At 38.4% G+C, this 22,256-nt stretch overlaps 1 protein-coding gene across 1 annotated transcript; it reads left to right on the top strand.

Moving 5' to 3' along the window:
* Positions 1 to 10,299: 10,299 nt before the first annotated feature.
* LOC310956722 (gamma-aminobutyric acid receptor subunit rho-3-like) lies at positions 10,300 to 20,277 on the top strand (the record flags this gene model as incomplete). The annotated part of the gene is made up of 9 exons (XM_083927072.1): positions 10,300 to 10,436; positions 11,068 to 11,180; positions 15,095 to 15,162; positions 15,257 to 15,480; positions 16,867 to 16,949; positions 17,432 to 17,569; positions 18,562 to 18,714; positions 19,674 to 19,867; positions 19,975 to 20,277. 9 exons carry the CDS (start codon positions 10,300 to 10,302, stop codon positions 20,275 to 20,277), a joined length of 1,413 nt encoding a protein of 470 aa, XP_083783198.1.
* Between the last annotated feature and the right edge of the window lie 1,979 nt (positions 20,278 to 22,256).

Here is a 22,256-nt window from a genome sequence, read left to right as displayed (position 1 = left end):
AGTTGAGAATGGAGGCAATGGAAAAAGAAGGAAGGATGGTGTCAGATTGTGGGAGTGGGTGTACGATCACTCTGGTAATTGTTGGAAGGTCTGAGTCACAGCGTGAAAAGTTTCAAGTGTCTCACCCGATCACAAGAGGCCAGAGTCAATAGGCAATTTGTTGTTGTTAAATGTGGTTCTGTTTGTTTTCTTTAAACCGGACTTTGACCTTGTCGACTCAACTTTCGCTTTGTTCAATCTAATTTAATCTCACCAGGCTCCTCAGCTGTCTCTGGATACTTTGGCCCAGTGGTACATAAAGTTTAACCCCCATCTTCAAAACCTTCACACACATGAACTGCTTCAATTCAAAAATATGTATTTATTCAGAGCAGTTCCTATGACTACTAATGACAGAATGAGCCATCCCAAAGCCATTCTGTGGAGTCACGCCACAGTTCATCTCCATAAAGGATGCATGCCTGTAGTAAATCAAACCCACATCACAGCTATTTGCAGGGTTTAGCTACAGTAGATGACCACATTCATTTCATTTGGAAGCTGGCTCAAAGTCCACTTGAAACCGCAAAACAAGACATTTGAGTGTTTGTTCTGCTGTTGAGCCTGAAATGACATGGCTGTGATCTGGACATGTTTTTACTAACATTTTAATGTCCTTATGTGTAGTTGCAATTTGATCATAATGAAAATCAAACGTGAGTCCGTCGTCCACAAAGAACTTTCCTAAGAAAGTTCCTCCACTGGCTGGTTCATGGCAATGTAAACAAAATAACTACACAGAGCCGAACGTCTCCACACCGGAGCCTCCTCACTCATCCTCATCCGAGGCGAGAGATAACAACAGCTGAAGTTAGTAGGAGGGAACTCCCTGAAGGCTTTCTTTATTTGTGCACTCGTGAAAGAAAGCAACATATTTGATTTCTTTTGCAAATATTTGTCATCATTTACCATTATGAAAACCTATCTTCAACCTGTTGATAAAGATGTCAGACATCAGAAAGCAAATCTGTACTTCTGTTAGAAAACATGTACATCACCAACAACCAGAACTAAGAAGTTACGTATTTGAGCACAGTAGAGAAAATGTTGAAATAAGTTCATCTTCATTTTAAAGGCAGGAAAACAAGCTTACACTCGATGTCACTAATAGTTTTTCACATTATACAATACAGTTACTGCATGATGGAGACATGAATATTTAGGAATATTACAGAATCCCATGTTTGATCCGGATGGGTCTGTTTGTTGGAGGCAGTTTTTACATGCATTATCCTCCACTCGGTGTTGATCTTTTATGGCCAGATGCTTTATTTACTTGAAGTTCATAATATATGAAGCCCAGGCTCAATGTTTCCAAATCCATCCATCTCTAGACTACTGGATTGCAATGCATCATTACCCTCCACAGGTGGTCGCACTGGTTTTTCTTCTTGTTTTATTTCAGCGGTTGGTGGTAAAGCCACAGTACAGTCCTCCTCTGTGTTTGGCGTACTGTCTACTAATTCCGCCTGTGTTTCAAACTGTAGTTGCGGTCTGTCGCACTCAACTCCATGTTGTCGTATTATGTATGTAGTATTTAGTTGTTTGTGAAGCCCTCCTTCGTCACAACCTGCCCCATTGCATCTATGTGAGGCACTTCTGGTCTCCACTGCTGTACCAGTAAGAGAAAATCAAAATTAGTTATTCAGCAGCAGAAAGACACTGTGTTATTGCATGTGACATTGAGCTATACTTGTGCTTTTGCTTGAACCCAAGTTGTGCTGTTGAATTTGCAATGTCATTGCTTCCACCAGTTAGGTTGTTTATGATTCCATTTGTTTCATTGTTAAACAGCAGGATATCTCAATACTGCTTTAGCTTTTATGGAAATTCTGTGAAAAGTTTGACTATCAGTTGAAAAAAATGATGAGTTTTTGGTGCCAACAGTGCCACAATATGGTCATTTATAAAGCACTTAAAAAGAACACACTATGCTCATATTCATGTCAATATACTGTATGTGTGTTTTGGGTTTCTACTAGAAAATGTTTAATGTTAAAAAAAAGTCTACTGTTTTAGCGCCTGTCTCTTTAGGCCCCACTCCTGAAAAAGTCCAGTCAGCTCTGATTGGTCAGTGTTTCCAGATCTTCCACATCTGCACTCTCTGCGTCTCTGCACAATCATTGCAGCTGGGCTGTAACTGCATTGTAGTGGCATTTTCTACCCATATAAAGTACAGTTGTGACATCACAAGCACATGCCCTGATGGCTAATTTAAAGGAACAGTTTCTGAATACAGGCTGTGATCATTTCTCTATGGGACTTTTAACATTCTCACTCCTAACATCACTATGGGGCATGGAAGCAAATTTTTTTTTATCTCCTGGATTTTTTTTTTCTCTCACTACAGGCCAGACCCATTTCCAACTAAACACATTTTCTCCCAGTTTACTCCATTCTAAAGCTCACGACTCATTTCAACTCTTGCACTCCTATCGCCCATAAATTTCCATGGCTTCCACTGGGTACTTTAATCTGGATCTAGATGCAGTTTTACCTAATGTAAACAACTTTTCTACCAAATGCTAAATGATTACCTTGCAGGTTCAAGTTCATAATATTACCATAAATATAATATACTGTATACCTCACAGCTTTGATTCAGGCACCCATTTTCTTGGATTACCTTACAGAGTGAATATCATACATACCTCTTTGCCTTACACATTGAGGTAGAGCTACAGTGATGGTGAACAAGAAAAATGCTGCAGAAGCTGCAGTGCTCCACCATGACCTCTGCCCACTCTGCTCATCCAGACCTGCAGAGCAAACATTTATTTTGGTAAATTGTTTCTATTTTCCACCCTGGATTAGTAGAGTTTACGGAATAAAACACTGTAGTACTCACTTATTGATGCAGCAGTGATGTTTACTTTGGTTTGAACGATGTGTCTGCTCTGCAGGCCTGAAAGGGTGCAGGTATATGTCCCTGAGTGCTCCTCAATGTCTGGCTTATAAAGCAGAAGAGATCCGTCTCCCAGAAGAAGCAGGTCCTGGTCCAGTTCAGCTTGACCCTCCCACAGGTTAAAGGTGTGTCTGGTTTTTGTGTCATATCTCAAGATAACTGTGGGCTCAGTGGATGAGGTGAAGGTCCAGGTGAGGGAGAAATTCTGGAGACTGTGCGGGGCGATGCATGGGATGGACAGTGCATGGCCCTCTTCCTGTGTTATACCCTCTGAAAGATATAACAGACATCTTTTGATTTTGATTTTTCAGAAATCATCCTCTTTATGGAAAGTATGTCATTGTTTAACCAAACGCACCTTGATTTTTCCAAGAGGCAGTCCACACCTGGGTCTTGTCAGCTGCCATGAAAGAGCAGAAGTAAGTATAGTTGGACAGGTTACCCAGAATCCTCAGCGTGCTCACCACTGTGAACAGACCTTTGTGATCTGTGGTTTTTAAGGTTGAGTTGTCTAGAGCTTCTCGGGCAGAGGGGGGGTCTGTGGCCCATGTCACCTGAGGGACCGGGTAGATGTTGTGAGAGGAGCAGGTGACCAGCTCGTCACTCATCTCCATGACCACTGACTGGATCAGAGCTGGGAGAAAAGCAGAAAAGACGACAGCGTAAGCAATGTGTGCATTTCTTTGTACATTGTAAAAACATAAACTGTAAGAAAAAACGGTAACACAACTGGCAGCAAAGTTTCCAGAAGGATACTTTGAAAATAGTCAATAACCATATTAAATTACAGTAAATTATGCATTTATTAACAATAATATACTGTAAAAACATTAAAAACGACTGGCAGCAGACGGATATGTTTCCAGATGGATATGGTGAGTTTCCAGTAAATAACCTTATTCAATCACAGTATATTTAATGTAATTTATCTGATTTTGACTTTAAAATGTGCTGGTTTTTTTTTTGTTTTTTTTTGTTTTTTTTTACAGTTTATTACATGTATTTCTTTGATCCAGTAATTCACTGTAATTTTACGGTATCCGTGTGGAAAACGTTTTTTTTAAAGATTTTTTTTACAATGTCATTTGAGCACTTTATACTGAACAGTATTTATATAGCACCTCGGCCTGCTTTAGAATAAAAAAAAAACACAAGAGCCTCAACTTTTTACAATATAGGACCTTTAATGCAGAATCTTTTTTTTTTTTTAGCTTTCTTCCTCATGCCAGTACATTAAATAATGATGAATATGATAACATGACAAACAGCCATTCTGCTGTCTGCTTTCCAACTGTTTTGCCATTAAGACACAGCCAACAGCCATTCTGCTGGGCAGGAGTGGAAAAAAAAGCATTTTCCACCTTGTTGTCACGCACTTGAGAGTAATTTATGAATGGAGACACTTCACCACTCAAACGTCCCTGCTTCATCAGTGGGGAATTCATCCATTTTAGACACCAGAAAAAGAAAGCCAAAATCAAAAGGGGAGGGTAAAATGGGCACAATTTCTAATACTTTGAATGTAATGCCACCAAATTGTACTGACCTTTCACCTCCAGATTGACAAAGAGCTCCTGGTTGCCCTTCCGTGTGCTCGTGTAACATTTGTACCTGCCCTTGTCTTGAACTTTGACCCTCCTGAGGAGCAGGGAAGCATTGCCGTGAGGAATGTGGGAGTTGAACAAGCAAGTCCTTCCACTGAAGTGCTTGTTCTGGAGTCCAAACTGATCCTTGTTGTAGTAGTAGCTGTGAACGGGAATTTGCTGCTTGTACCAGTGGATCACCACAGTGCCGGTGGGTCTGAAGCTACAGGGCAGGATGCAGTCGTCGGGGATGATGCAGCTGACGTTTGCATCTGGTTTGAGATGTAAAAGCTGTTGTCAAGATTCAAAGCACTGCATTGTTTATTTGTCATTATAACTTTAAAAAAATTTAGAGTTGTACTGATCTACTGATCTACCGATTATCTGTCGTAGTTAATTATCTGCCGTAGTTAATATATATATATACAGTATATTCTCTATCTTGTAAGGGGAGTGGTGCTTGGCTGAAAAACTATTGAGAACCTCCGCTCTGCTCTATGACAATAACAAGAAAAGTAACCATCCTTCCCTAATTTTACTTTATAATGAATAACACATTCTTTTAGGCATTTTTTGTAACCATTTCAAGCCACATCTGTGGTGTTTTGGGGTTTGCAATTGTCTCTAGCCAACAGACGTCACAGTTTAGAACAATCTAAGACTATTAAGTACAACACCATGATTTTGTTTCAAACCACACATTATTGTTGCAGCTGTGTCTTTGAAGTCAAATGAAAAATACCAGTTTATATATATATATATATATATATTATACACATACAACAGAAAATAAACTAGATTATTTTGTTTGTGATTAGGTCATGGTGCTGCACTGCTCATGCCTTCAGACACATCTGCGACAACAGCAGTTAAAATTCGAAATCCTCTTTCTGATATTTTACACCAGCATGAAACTGCACTAAAGAGAATTGCAAAATTCATACAAAAGAGCTTCTGTCCTCTGTGTTTATTGTCTAATTAACATCTCAGCTGTTGGTTGCACTAGAGTTAAGACGTTTTTTAAATCAAAGTCACACTTCACATGGAATGAGCTCTCGCTCCCCCAGATGTGTGCAGCTGTCACAGCTGGGTTACACTCAGTGTGCTGAGGACACAGTGCAGCCTGTTTTCATTTCATGACATGAACAATTGAACTGAGAAGCAAAATCGTTGTTGACATATTCATTTAATTGAATTTATATCCATTCATTGCATTTTCTGTGGCTTGCATGACTTTTACACATCAGTAAATAAATCTATACATATATCATCAGTGAATGGGTGGCAACATAGCTTTCTCTATAAGGTAACATTATGCCTACACAGTTTGCAATAATAATCCTAAAAATACTAATATAAGCATAATTTACAAATTTCTTTTTTCCATAGGACAAAACTTAATTTACCCTGAGATGTTTGCAAAGATATATCAACGACTCTTATCATTCGCCGTTAAATCCTTTTAACAAGCAAAAATTAGGTGATGAATGATAATGATACCAAAATAAAGCTTGGCGCAATTGACCCTATTTAGCATTATTTACTTACTGCCAAGAGATAATACAAGGGAGTACTCATTTAAAGCATCTTATCTATTTAATCCCCATTGCTGAGAACAAATCACGCATCTATTAATTGCAGAAACAGATGCTGAGTGTTACAGTACCTTTTGAGTTTGTCAGTAACAATTTCTCCAAGAATATAAGCAGCATAATAATGAGTCCGCGTGTCTCTGCCATGTCAGACTGCAACCACGCAGGTGTTGATCCTGTAACAGTTTTTGGTGTGCAGTGAACTGTTTCTGTGTGATTCCACTTTACATCCTGCCTTACTCTAATGAAACACTGACTAATTAACCAGGCAAGTAAAAGTTTAACTAGCCTCCTTGTGAATGCTTCACTACACAACACCTCTACTGAAATAGTTCACAAAAACACATGTAACACCCACGGTACATTTTTTTTTTTACATTCATGTCAACTCTACCAACTAAGAAACAGATCATACATCCTCACAATGAGAGGAAATACAGTTAATTGCTCAGCAGAAAAAAAGCAGAGAAAAATATGTAAGTGGATGGAAGAAGTTAAACAAAAGAACCCTGTCTGCTTCTCCTATAGTGATGTGACAATCCTGTTTATCCTGAAAAAAACACACACTAAGTACATCATCTCCACATCTTTTGAATACCTAGGCTTTTCTCAAAAACTACAGATTAAAAAAAAATATGCCACATTGTTACAAAATCCTGTCATTTATTCTGTTAACCTCATGTGTAGTAACCTCAATAAGGAATGAATCACCCTCCTGTTTTTTATAACTATATGTATGTATATGTTTTATATACTGTATGTTTAATTTTTGTTCAAGAAAACTGGAAGAGACCTCAGTCCCACGTGGCCCTACACAGGCATTACAGAGTATAGATGGATGGATGTAATGGAATTAGCGATTTCAATTTGGGCAAGCTCACAAACAATTTTCATTTTAAAAATAAACCGTTTTTTTTCAGTTAGAAGTTGGCAGTGGTGCCCTGAAGGTTAGATAACCTGACCGGAATCCCCCCCTCCCCCCGGATTAAACTCTGGGTGGGGAAAAGCAGCACTTGCCACTCCCTTCTTAGCCCGACTGAGGTGCCCATGAGCAAGGCCTTTAACCCCAACTGCTCCAGCAGAGCAGCTCAGTGGCCAGCAGACCAGACTGTGGTTGTACTCGACAGCTTCCAGGTGAGAATGTGATCAGGGTGTTTCTGACTCTCAGTAAAACTCTTCTCTGAGTAATCAAAGGTAAAGAAAAAAAAATACAAAAGCCTATGTTGTTAATTTGATATTTTGGCATGAGACATGGTTGGCTGCATAAATGTGAGACAGCCGTTCTTAACATATTGACAGATGATGACCTCTAGAGGGCACAGATGAGATGTCACGTTCACATGGGAAAGGCTGCCTGCTGTCCAGCAGCTGCGGGGTCACATGGACAACAGAGCCAAGGTCCACGTGCATGATTCTTTAAGATGGCATCGCTCATGTCTGCCCTCAATCAACGATAATCCCAGATTAAAGGGGCAGTGCCACTACAGTGCAGTCAAGCCGTTTGTGTTTTGATTTCATCACTGATTCTGAAGTTTCTCTTTCGCTGTTTTTCATTCTGAGGTTCTCATGTTCTCATTTGTTTACTTCTCCTTCATTCTCATCAGCATACAGAATGATTGACCGTATGTCTATTGTGCATTATACATTATCAAGTTAATAATCTGTCACGTTGAATGTTTGCTAATTTTGAGTATGATGCAGATCTACTGTATATATGGACAGCTTGCTGGCTTAATTACAGTTAAATGCATTAGTCTCTATGCATTTAGAACCAAGGTTTCAAAAAGATTATTATTGTTTGGCTTGGTATGCATAGTATTAATAACCATAAAAATATAAAACTAAAATATGAAAGTTTTTCATGTGATCTGAAAGAACATTTTTATCTTTCTGTCTTTCTCATGAACCAGTGAGAAGTTATGATGCTGTCAATGAATCCCAGCTGTTTGTGGGGCTACCCAGTGTCCATCGGTAGAGGAAAGCAAGCTGTATTTGACTGAATATGATGAGGTAATGAGGTGGCATGTACAGTAAGAGACTAAAAAACGGCATAATAATAAACGTGTATGACTAGTTTTGCATGGAAAACATATACAATGATGGACTGCCTAATAGGACAACTTAATGTTCCATTAAAAAAGATCTTTAAAAATGCTTCCTGTGAGATGTCGTAATATTCACCTTTTGTCTCAAAAAGGGATTATTTCCACTGGATGATATCTTTTCAGATTATATGGTATTTTGCAGTTGAAGTGGATTGCATTTTACTGTATTATTACTACTTTAATTTAAACCATATGAAGGATGTAGATGAACCAGTATTTGTTTTTACCAAGATCTTGAATAGGGAAGTCAGCCAGGAAGTCTTGAGGAGACCTCACATACGGGATACAGGCATGGTAAGGCAACCCCTCAGTACAACTAAAATCTAGGTTTGGTCTTGGTTAGATCGACATGAAAGTCTGAGGGAAGAAAGAGCACCAGTCCCTCCAATTCTTATGAGCTGAGTATGAGCTTCTACCCTCCGGCAGACCATTTAGACTATAAGTGGGTGAGTCAATCATTTAAAAAAAAAAAAAAAAAAAACTAAATCCGTGCTCTCTTCGGTTAACAGGAAACCGGAAAAACCTTCCTGGATAGACTGGTTGTGCAATATGTTGTTTAGCAGTGGTGCTCTGTTGTTTTTTAAAGTGTGCAGTATGCTTTGTTTTAAGGTGCAATGTCGTTTTAAAAGTAGTGCAACATGTTTTTCTGAATCTTACCTATCACACTTGATCGTAATGACCCCAACCCTAATGCAGTGACACTAAGCCCAAGAAAAAAATTCCCTAAGGGGACAACAATATATTTATTGCATCGTATAGTGTATCGCAATGTATTGTATATTGTGTTGTATCCTCTATTGTATATCGTACATCGTATTTCGTAGTGTCTCTATAGTATCGTATATTATTATATCGCATTGAATTGTATAGTATCTTATCGCATAGTATCATATCGTATGTTATCGTGTTGTATCATATGGTCTCTTATCGTATCATATAATATTGCACCGTATCATATCGTATCATATCGTATTGTATCGTATTGTATTGTATCTTATTGTATTGTATCATATTGTATCACATCGTAACATATAATATTGTATCTTATCATATTGTATAATATTTTATCATACCGCAAAATATTGTATCGCATCGCATTGCATCGCATCACATCGCATCACATCGTATCATATGGTATCGTATCGTATGGTATCGTATAATATTGTATCAATCTAAACCACAGTGCTGGATCACAAAGGAGGGTGCAGTTTTCTGAATAATTCACTGACGTGTCAATACACTTTTTCGGAACCTTTATCTAAAACCTTTCTAAGTTTATGAGTTGACTCCATGTTGTGAATGATGTTGTTCTGCAGGGATCATAGAATTATTTATACTTACACTGACACTGTAATCCTTTTTTCTAATATTTAGACTATAGGGAAAACAGTTCAAAGCCTCAATTATGAATCACATCCTCTGCTGTGAATGGTATCTGCTCAGAAGTCATAAGTGCAACGTTTGCAAACGTAGCCCATGACATATGTTTCCTCTGGATGGGATATATGCTGCCGCCACTACAGCGCACAACTCGAGGGAAAATCCAGCAATGTATTAAAGTAGGCTACAGGCTTTTTATTTTTATCTGGTCAGAATGATGATGAAACTGCTGGTTGTATTATCCCTCTCCCCGCCCTCTGCTGCCTCCAGTTTGTAGGTTACTGAAAGATTTCACCAACCACAGATAAGAAGATTAGTGAGGAATTAATGGTATTCCTTTGTCATTATAGGAATAAATTGATATTTGGTTTTAAATCAGAGGGTGGGGACAGTCGGGAGTCGGAGCAACATTTTGAAGACGTAAGCAGAGGGATGGCCAGTGGCAAGCAAACTCAACCAAGGGATGCCTGTCCATTGCACTGGATATCTGACTGATGTTCACCATGTTAGAGGAGATGAAACAGCAGGATAATGCAGAACTAGCTGGTTGTGAGTGTGGTGGGGCAGAATGAGTGCTGCTGGGACATGGACGTGCCTGTAGAGGACAGGGACAGCTGTGGCATTCCCTGGGTGAGACACTGATGCGGTGAGAGGAACATTTGTGTTCCTCTCATCTTTCCAGCCCCAGCTTAACCATGAGAGTGGCCCTCCTGGCGTTAAGACTGATGTGCTTGGCCTGGTTGTGGCCTGTCACCTACAACAGCAGCCTTTTCCCAAACAAGATGAGACACAAGGAGGAGTACGGAGAGAACACCAAACAGAAGCACGGAGGGTGAGCCAAAGTGGGATTTCTCATGTTACTACCTGCTTAGTTGTAATTGTGGAGCTGCTTCTGCTGTTAAAATGTACTTTTTGATACCTCGCACCTGCTATTTTGCGGCTTTACTGGAGGCTTCTACTTCACAATACCAACACAAATACGGTTATGAATTTGGAAATACAAGTATTAAAAGGTAAGAGCAGGTGATTTATCATGTGAAGTGAAAGGTAATCTGCACATTTCATTAGAGTGACTCTTTTATTATAAAATGATATTCAGAATTATTCAACATATTTGTAACTGCAGTGTTCAAATGGGAAAAAATACATTTCATTTTTGGTTCAAATTCATCTCTTCATGAGGATTTCCAGGAAGACAGTGAAGACAGTTTAAAAAAGCAAAAAAAATGCAGGTGCAAGGCCAACTCATTGTGACAAGAGAAGCCCCACAATATGTCTGAACCAGTTGTGTTAAATAAGTAAAAAAAACACTTTCATATCCTTTAGACCAATGCCTTTGGTTGTAATGAGAGTGCTGAATTCCAATTAACCACCACTAACTCCCTCGACCAGATGTCAATTCTGAGAGTTAGATACAGAGAAAGAGTGTCTACATTTAGTGTTTACGTCTTTTTGGTTCTCAGACGGGTGGATCTTAAGATGAAAAAGATGGACAGCACCAAATCTCTGCTAATTAAATCTGAGCAGCTACTTCGGATTGAAGACCATGATTTTGCAATGCGGCCTGGTTTTGGAGGTAAGGGATCTATATCTCCATTAATATATATATATATATATATATATATATATATATATATACACATATATATATATACACACACATAAATATACAATATATATTCTTTCTTTTTATTTTTCTTCTTATTTTTAATAACCATGTGCTTTCCTGGCGACTCAGTAAGGTTAATGTAGGTTACTGTGTTACCTTTGGTATTACGCCTCCCAAAAAACCCCGAGTGACCTAGATTGTCTGTGCGAGACAATGACAGTAGACAGAGTGACAGTAGCACTGATAAAATACTCGGAACTGCATAATTCTGTGGGGGGCAGGGCATGGAGGAAAAGCCTGATGTGACAAGGTTTTTAGAGAACAAAAAGGAGAATGTTTCATTTTAATCTTCATATCTGAGACTTTGTATAGTTGCAAGGTTTGTACTGTTTCTATATTTCAAAGCACAGGTTTGGATTTAGTTCTATTTTTTATTTTATTTTAATATTTTCACTTTTAATTCAAGCATATAGTGTACAGGATTATTAGAATAACCACTTTACCTTCATATAAATTACCTTATATTTTCTAGTGCTTCAGACGCTGCCTGTTTCCTGTGTCCTTTTCTTTTCCAATCTCACCTTGAATCTAAACTTGAACGCTCCTATTCTCTGGTCAGAAATGATAGCAGGTTCATTAAATTGTTGAGTGGCTGTCTCAATCCTCTCCGTCAATGTTTTCTCGGTCGATGTTTTCAATTCTGCCGGAGAGGTTGCAATATTCTTGAAACACACAAATGCAGAAGATGCTCTAAATTACAGTCCTCTTTGAGAACATCCAAGGACTCATGACTCTTGCCTGCCATTTAGTTACAGGAGCAGTTGTTCCATATAACCACCTGTGACCAGTTGACTGTAACGGACGTCCTCTGTGGCAACTCTTATGTCATAATGTTTTCTTTGCAAACAATAAGATCTTACAACATGACCAGTGTAGGTGGTTGGATTGGGTGTTTCGTAAAACCCTTTATTCCTTTCATTTATTTTTCATCTGAAAATAAATCTACTGTCAATAATTACCATTTTTCTAAACAGGCTTAACTCACCCAAAACCTTTCATTCATGTTTCAAAACCTAGATAATTCAATTCAATTCAATTCAATTATTTATAGTGCCAAATCATAACAAAAGTTATCTCAGGACACTTTACAGAGTAGGTAAAGACCACACTCTATGACTTATTTATGATTTACATAGACCCAACAATTCCCCCGTAGAGTACGGTGGAAAAGAAAACCTTCCCTATTACAGGCAGGAACGTCGGACATAATAAACTATAATAATATCTATAGTAATGTGAATATGACTTATATGTTGTGGCAGTTAATACAGCAGAATAGTAGAAACAAGCACAGCTAAGGTGATAGAATATGAAAATGATAATAATTATGGTGACAAACATGATAAATGATGAGCATCGGCAACAGCAGCTACGACACAGTGAGACATACCACCGATGGTGCCTCTATGGCTACAAATTCCATAGTTTATAAGACTAGTGATAGCATATGTGACTAATAGTTATAATAGTAGATATTGTGTCAGTAAACTGGTCAATTCCTATACTTACTACACAAGGATGTCAGTTTTGTCTGACTGAATGCTTTTGTGTATCACTAGTGTATGAACCTTTTAGATTCTAGTTTGAATAGTAAGTTTAGTGGGAAACAATTTGTCTGTACAATAGTACACAGAAGAAGGTTATGCACATTTGTACGTGTAGAAAATTCCCCATTGATCCTTCATGTAAAGTCATACACAGTGAACAGAAAATTAGCTACAAAATGACAGCCATACCAAAATCAGCACCAATGAAAAAACCTGCACTAGTTCATTAAAAACATACAAATTATCCTCATTTAAACATTTCAAGTCAAGACACGTCGTAATATCAGGAGCTATACTGTACATGTGTGTGCATGTATTGAAAATGGTCATTTTCTGATGGCTCAATCAATGATTAAATGTTTTGAGGTTGTGAAAAGTCTGAGATTTTCACTATGATTTAACTAATATCTTTTGTTCAGCAAGCCAAGTGCAAGTATTACAAATTGTAGATAATTGTGCTCATTCTTTTTCACTTTGGCTCAATCCTTATTTTTGACATTAACTTGAACACTTTTCTGATTCCTACACTCAACTGAGCCAATTTCCATAACTGACTCTGTTTGAGATGACACTATCCAATATCAGCTGACATTAATGCATGTAATAATGTAATCAAAAAAAGTTTCTAGCTACCTTTCTCCTTGTAGTCCCTCAGGTTTGCATTTACAGTCTTGTACCTTTGACCTTTCACAGCAGTTGCTCTTTGTGGGAGAGTTCCAAGCCCATGCACAACCTCAGTGACCTACCGTAAAAAAAATAACCAGCCTTTACCTCTAGAACCCTACATGCCTGCTATAATCCATCCCACTTCATTTTTCTACTGTAATCGTAGACTGATGGTTTTGAGAGCTTACCTTCATTAGATAATGGCAGAGAGAGGACGTGATGTTACACATCATACATTTGCAGTATTCTGCCACTGTGTTGCGACCAAAACAAAACAAAGTCAACCTTGTGACCAGCCACATAAAAAGTCACCATACACAAAAATTAGTCTTAAAGTAATGTTTTTTATTTTTATTATATCAAATACTGCCATTAATTGATTAAATGATTAAGTCCATTAGCCATAAAACAAGGTAAATGGCCTACTGATTGTAGCATTTAATTTTCTTGAACAAACATTTTGGATTATCCATTTAAACTGCTTTGGTGGCATTAGGGGTGCAGCGATATATTGGTATACTGTGAGATGAATATCGACAGTTATACTGTGTACATTTGCTAATCTACAGTGTTGAAAAATATGTTTTATTCATTTTCAAACTTCATAAATGTACTTCAATTAAAAAATGTTTTGAAGTTTCAATAGCGTATGCACGGTATTATAAATAACTCACCAGGTAGAGGGAAAGTGTTTTTAATCACTGCAGTAGGGGTGTGAAAGGGTTGCCACCCTTGTGAATGCACACAGACTCTGCTCTGCCACCCAGAGTTTACTGTGCTGATATAAACAATAATTGTGTAATACCACATACCGTGAAACCGTGATATTGCTGTACCCTAAAAGTGCTATTCTGCAACGATAGCTGGTATATGTACTTTCAGTGACAGTGTTTCAATAATGGCTGGCAACACAGGCACACATAGCAGTGCATTTAGTTTGTTTCCTTGCTCTAACCCCTTTTGACATTTTCTCCCATGTTTGTGAGGGTTTACTCCCGGTCATGAGAACTCAAATGCCCACTGATAGGATTGTTGGTGTCAGTGATTGTTTGTCTCAGTGCATGCTGGGAAAGGCTTCAGTCTCTTATTGAAAAAGGCACTTAAAGAACATAAACAGTTGAACAAATGAGGTTTGTTGATCTACATTACACAAGGGATGTTAATATCCATGTAGGTTGTTGTAGTGAGTCAAAATGACTAAGTATTTGTTGTGGCATCTTATTTGTGCTTCATAAGCAAGCAGCAGAAGTAAGCAGCAGAACTGTAGAGAGAGCAATGAGGATTACTGCTTCAGTCAGGTGTTATGTATTAATGTTGTGTATCTGTCAGTTGCGTGTAGCCGATGGAGTGACGTTGTAGCTATACAGTATGTATTAAAAAGTGATATGATTGCAACTCTAAGCTGAGTCATGTTTAAGAGCCAGCATGATGTCAGGGGCATCACAGCGTTTTGTCTTGGTAGTGTGTAAGATGGAGCTTATATGGTATAGCTCAGCAGTTGGATTTACACATAAATAATCTCTGGCAGATGTGCAGACAGATGATTCATGGAGGATGTGACCCAACTGTCGCTCAAGCCAATCCATTCCAAAGTTTGACCTTTTGCAGGTTCGGCTATTCCTGTCGGCATCGATGTCCAGGTGGAGAGCATTGACAGCATATCTGAAGTAAACATGGTATGTGGCGCTAAGATTTCTCCAGTTAGTCTAACCAGTATGTCTCATTTCCTCTGCTGGGCTTGAGCATCATTGTTGTTGTTGTTTTTTTTAGGACTTCACCATGACTTTGTACCTGAGGCATTACTGGCAGGACGATCGCCTGGCCTTCCCGTCCAGCAGCAACAAGAGTCGTACCTTTGATGCACGTCTGGTGAAGAAGATTTGGGTTCCTGACGTGTTCTTTGTCCACTCTAAGCGTTCTTTTATACATGACACAACCATGGAGAACATCATGCTGAGGGTTTTTCCTGACGGCAATATCCTCTACAGTGTCAGGTAAAATATATATATATATATATTTTACGTTACTCATAAAGAGATTACTATGAAAATAGGAATTATTAAAGCTAGACTAAGTTTTGCTGAGCAGCAACAGTTTCCGCCATTGGGGCTACACATGGTAATGGTAAGAGTCCCTCCTCCAAGATTTATTATTTGTCTTGATTTGTTGATTTGTTTGTCTGTTTATCAGCAACATTTTGGAAAAACTGCTGGCTCAAGTTTCATGAAACTTGGTGGAAGGGTGTAGCACGGGCCAAAGAAAAACCACATTAAACTTTGTTCCACTCCAAAGTTTAATGGGTGGAAAAAAATAAGCCAATGCAGAAGTACCAAAAACAATTGTGATTCCACAAACGGCCACTAAAAGACTGGCTCCAAAAGCAAGTCAGAACTTTACAACTTTACCACAGAAATAAATGTGCTTTACAGCCTCAGTTTTGGTCTCTAAAGCTAATTTTACTATTCATGACAATGGGGTGTATTTTTTTTATATAACTGACATGTTTAAATTATACCAAGGCTTAAAGTTCGGCATAATTAAGGGCTGGACACTTTTAGTGACAGGTTGGTACAATCATAGGAGACTGTGGGCTTTATTTAGCCTCCTCAGCTCCACTCATGCTCCACCTCTTTGCCCATTTTCGGATTAACTGAGAGTTAGGTAACATCATGCACTGCCAAGATGACGAAGACTGGCGTCACTGAGGCTACGTCCATTGGCTGTCGTGACGTGACGTTAAAACAGCAAAAGTAGAGATCACAGTGAATTCAGTGATGTCACTTATTTGTGTCAGTTACACAGATGGCTAACATTGGTTTCAGACCAAATCCCTTGTTTGTATTGAAATGAACAAGGGTGCCTTTTACTGCATATGCATTCAACTGTGTGTCATTTCTACTCTTAAGAGATTACATAGTCTCACTTTGACTTAACCTGTGCATATTAATCCCATTCAGTGAGTCATTAAATATGACTAATCTTTTAAAAAGGACATCAACTAAGACATAAAACAATCCACTGGAGTATTAACACAAGGTTTAGCGAGTAGAGCCTGAAAGGAATATGAGAAGCTTTCCATTTCAGCCACAGATGTCAACAAAACGGCATTGCCCATAACAGCTTGCTGAGGCCACAGAGCCTATCAGGCACAGACGCAGTTAGTAAATGAACAGATAAGCTCATGTCACCATCCACCATTTTAACTGTTAAAAAAATTAGTCCAGTAGTTTTGTTTTATACCGTTTTTCGTATAGTACTAGCTGGTTGACTGAGATTAATGTATGCCTTAAATCTAATCTAATATGTTCTGTGAGTACTGTGATGCTGAATTGTTTTTTGGCTTTATGTGGGTGTTTCTTTAACTGTAAGCTGTGTTTTAGGATCACTGTGACTGCACTTTGCTCAATGGACTTCAGTAGTTTCCCTCTGGACACGCAAAACTGCTCTCTGGAGCTAGAAAGCTGTGAGTATCAAACTACAGTAGGAATCTTTTTGTGAATGCCTGATAGGATGCCCAAAGCAATTCTCCAGAGGATTTATGTTTATTCCGTTGCACAAAAATCTACTTTACCAAATGTGCTTGCTTGACGTTACACAACCTTCGATACACTGATTTGTAATTTAAAGGCACCGGCTGGAGATACAGCTGAGCTCACTAAATTACATACAACGGTATCCAGGTCAAAAACCCTACTGGACATATTTCGGCATCACACTAATGGGACAGAAACACACCCTGAACTTAACAGCTCACAATGTATTACCATACTTATTTACTTACTTACTACATAAACACACAGTAACCATCACCATCTTTTTGGATGGATAAATCGTGGATTTTGATCTCAGAGGAGAGTCAGCAGTCCCATTTCTGTGCACTCTCTGCTCGCCTCTGTGAAAAAAACACCCATTGCTCTTCTAAGATGCTTCTCTCCTCTCTTGAAGATGCTTACAATGTGAACGACCTAACGCTCTACTGGAAGAACGGGAACGATTCATTAAGGACTGATGAGATTGTGCTCTCTCAGTTTTTTATTGAAGACTTCCAGCCTTCCTTCGGGCTCGCCTTCTACAGCAGTACTGGTATGTGAGGTTAGAGACTTGAGGGCCCCTCTGAGTTGTACCCGGTTTAGGAACAACCAGAGGGCTCCTTAATTAAATTAAATAGTGTATGCCATAAAACCCCTCCTGTTTTTTTCTAAAAAGGGAACTTTCAGATGTTTACACCTGTATACAGTGTTGTGTTTTCTTCACCTTCACACCTGCTGAAAGCAACAGCAAACAGCGAGAACAGTGTGATGATAACTGCACTGTAAAAAAACGGTATTGAAATTAAATTACAGTCAATAAGCATATCACAGAATTACATGTAATAAACCATAAAAACAGTGTACATTTTAAAGTCAAAATCACTTAAATCACGTTAACTATACTAACTATTATATGGTAATTTCAAGGTATCCGTCTTTCTTACAGTTCATGTTTTTACAGTGCAGTTAATAGTAGAGATTTATGTAGGCAAAAGTAAAGAAATAAAGCTTTCCACCTCAGTTAATCAACTCTGACTGACTCTATTCTGTAACATAATATCAGTAACACTATGTGTCTAAACATCCTGAGCTGTCCCTTTAAAGGAATGTAACAGTAGAAGCAGGCAGGGTTTCAAAAAGCTGGCTTAGCAGTATGTCATACAACTCCACTTTTTTGAAACTCTGCCTCTACACATCTTCAGTGTGAGAAAGAAAGATGGAAAGAGGGCCAGGGAGATTTTCTGCTCAGTGTGAAATAATCTTGTAGGGCCCTATCCGCTCTAAGAGGTTGTTATATAACATCAGTTTAGACAGATCTGCCCCAGAACATAATCACTTTCTCATCTGAGTTCTAGGTTCTCCCTGTTGGTCCATCTTGTACGTTCTTAGATCCATATTTTACAAAATCCTGCACAAGTGTTTTTTTTTGTTTTTACAATATTTCCCTTAGTGATCATCTTGTTTTCTGCTTCCGCTCACTGTTATTATGCCCCGCACCCTGCCCTGCCTGTCCCACCTCCGCTTTTGTCCACTTATCATTTTCAGGTTCGTACAATCGGCTCTACATAAACTTCATTCTCAGGAGGCATATCTTCTTCTTCATGCTTCAGACGTACTTTCCCACCATGCTGATGGTGATGCTGTCTTGGGTGTCTTTCTGGATAGACAGGAGGGCTGTACCTGCCCGCGTGTCTTTGGGTATTTGAGACCATCTGTCAATACATTCTCACTCACTCCCAACTCGTTACATGGTCACTTGGTCACTTGTTCAGGAGCCTTTGGCATCATTTTTCAACGTGCAGTGAGTACAGATTATGTACACTGGAGCGGTGCGCAGCTACACAGAAGTGAAAGGGTGCATTGTGTGTCGGTATCAAATGCTGAGGGCCACTGACCAAGCTGCCGTATTTGACAAGTTTGGAGTGAGGAATTGGTCATTATAGTCTTTAACACATTGACAGACTAAGGCCTATTAAAAAATACCATAAAAATATCACTACACTCAGTTTTTCTGTTTTACTTAAAGGGATACTTTGGCATTTTGGGAAATTCGCTTATTTGCTTTCTTAAGGAGAGATAGAAGATAAAATCAGTACCACTCTCGTGTTTAACCTATATGCTAAAGACAAAGAAGCAGACAGTAGCCATTTAACTTAGTTTAGTTTTGCCCAAAGACTGAAAACAGAGAAACAGTTATCCTGACTATGCCTACCAGCAGCTCTGAAGCTCACTTATAAACGTGTTATATCTAATTTGTTTAATCCATAAAAAAATGCAGTGTAATATTTTAAATTTGTGTTTTACATTGAGTTATTATGTACAGGACTATTTATTTGGCCAGGCGCAGTGAGTTCCTGGAGTCTTGTAGTCACAGTGAGGTTGCCAGAGAAATCCTCCCATACACGTTTTTCTCAGCAAGAAAACAAATAAGCAATTTTCAAAATGTCGGACTATTCCTTTAAGCTCTTTGTTGGCTAAAGTTAGGTCAAATAATTCTAGTTATAGAAATTGAAAAACGCTTAATATATTAAAAATAATGTTCATGTGAAAATTATTAATATTAGTTAGCTGTGTTGTGGTGTTTCTGATCTACTGACTTATACTCATCAGTGTATTATAATGTCATGATGTGTTGTACTGGTGCTTTCTGTATCCAGGCATCACCACAGTTCTGACAATGTCCACCATCATCACTGGTGTCTCGGCCTCTATGCCACAGGTGTCTTACGTCAAAGCCGTAGACATCTACCTGTGGGCTAGCTTCCTGTTTGTCTTCCTGTCTGTCATTGAATACGCTGCCGTCAACTATTTCACCACAGTGGAGGAGATGAAGAGGCTCAAGAGGGCAAAGGTCATTCACATTCACTTTCTTCGTGGCCTAAAATATCTTCTTCTATCATTATGTGACATGTTAATTTCCTACCACCTAAACATCCTCTTTTTTTTCTACCGCTGCAGATCCCCAACTCATTCGACGCCACCCAGGCTATGGCGTTCGATGGTTGTTTCCATGACAATGAGATGGACCTGACTTCTTTTACAGAGGTCGCTAGCACCCCAAATACGGAGAGGAACACCCAGACCAGAAACTCTACCGTCTCCGGACCCACAGAAGGCACCAGGCTACGCCGCAAACACCCTTTAAGACAAAACCTCAGCTTCATTATGAGCAACAGCTACATGATCGACTCCTACTCCAGAGTCATATTTCCCCTGGCTTACCTGCTCTTCAACATTATTTACTGGAGTATGTATGCGTAGCACATTCACTGTGCACCAGAAAAAAACTTTATTCATCTTTGACAGTTATATCCATTATACAGTGTAACACCAACAGGCTTCGATGAACTGACTTTCTCTCTTCTGCTTTGGGATAGGACCACAAGTTTGCACACTGTCTGCTGACTTCTACTCAAGGGGTGTTTTACTTGTAGAAAATCGAAGAGCAGCTGTTTCACCGAATGACTTTTATTTTTGCAGATGCTTATGTGTGTTTTGGGCATGCCTGTTTTATAAGAGAAAAAGTTTTATTCAGACAAATTTATTTTATTTCTTGATTAGACAACATCATATATATATACTCACTGTACATCGTCTTGAAAAAATAAATAGATGGTCTTAAAAGATGTGTGTCAGGCTAAACATTTTCTAACAAAGCTTCACTTTATTTATCAATTTATTCTTTTATCTTGGGCGGTACACATTAATTAACTTCAATGTGATGTAAATGTCTCAGACACAAGGAAGCCGAAATTCAACAGAAACAGTAAAGATGCAGCCTTAAAGAGTTATTGCAGTGTAAGATCAAAATTTTTCAGCAAATTTGGTCATAAACATTTTTTTTCGAATTCGAACGTTGACCTGGAAGGTGACTGTGATGATAAAAGTTTTGAGATAAGATTGTGGTTTAGCTTAAACCCACAAAATCTGTCCCCCTGGTGAAAGTCCTGTGTTTTGAGTCCTTCTCTTATACTCCATCACCTGGTTTCCTTCTTTGCTCCGGACTTAATTTCTATCCTAATAAATACATGGATAACATACGAACGTATTATTTTTCATAGGTATATGCAGAAACAGTGAATGAAAACAGCCTGAGCTGTGAAATAAGACAACTGCCTAGATCAGAAAACATGGAATTTAACGAGCCAATCAGATTTGGCTCTCCTTGTTTTGTTACATGCAAACTCATTGGAATAAACTGAAAGACTCCTTTCACATACAAGTGGGTTATGTGATCCATTAAGGACGTTGCTTTAAAAGCTGAGGATTGAAAGTTCATTATTAACCTCGTAAACAGTGGTTAAGAAAAGATTTAATACCCGAAGCATCAAAGTCATACCTCCATCTGCTGATCAAAAGCTCTAGGACATACTAAATGGACCTTGAGGTGAGATAGTTTCCTCCACTCATTAATGATACATGTAGAACAGACACATACGGCAATCATAAATGTAGAGTAGATGAGACTAAGTACAACAGAGGATTATAAAAATATATCCTTTAATAAGCACAAATCACAATCATATAAAAGGTTATATATAGTATTTATATTTGATTAATTCAAATGCCATTTTATAAATATTTCAGTGTGACAGCAGTAATAATTTGTCCTAAATAATGCAAATATATATAACATGGATTTATAAAAAAATATACAATATATTATAAAATATATACAATATACTTAAAACCGCACACTATTAGATGATACACTGAATTTGATAATAGAAAAAGAGACATTTTATACTTATTTATGTAAAATCGAAATTAGTAGCTGAGGAGTGTAGAGAGGGGAATACATAGAGTCGGTTATAATACTCCCTTGCAGAACATCGAGGTACGGTACGTGAAGCCAGCAGGATGTCTGTTGCATCAAAGGTGATTGATGATAATGTGATAAAATGTGACCAGAGGCTTGTTCAAAGGCTCATTGGGGGGCATCATGCGTTTAAAAATATGACTAAAAGTGACCATTAGTCATTAAAGCTTTGACATTCAGCCTTGAACTTTACCACCACCATGTGTGCTTTGTGGGCCAGTGGGTGGGTTCTTCAAGTGCTTTCTGGTGTGTTGTTTCTCTTTAGAGAAGCACTTGTTCATTCAAATATTTCCCTTATTTTAGGCATTTTAAAGGAATATTTAGAAAAAATTACACTTATTTGCCTCTCGCCAAGAGTTACAAGAGAAGGTTGATGCCACTTATGTCTGTATGCTGATACAAAACGGCACAATAGCAAAAA

Source organism: Echiichthys vipera, assembly GCF_963691815.1.
Source record: "Echiichthys vipera genome assembly, chromosome: 14".
Lineage (NCBI taxonomy): Eukaryota > Metazoa > Chordata > Actinopteri > Perciformes > Trachinidae > Echiichthys > Echiichthys vipera.
The sequence above is the reverse complement of the archived record's forward strand: the minus strand, read 5'-3'. Positions and strand labels throughout refer to the sequence as shown.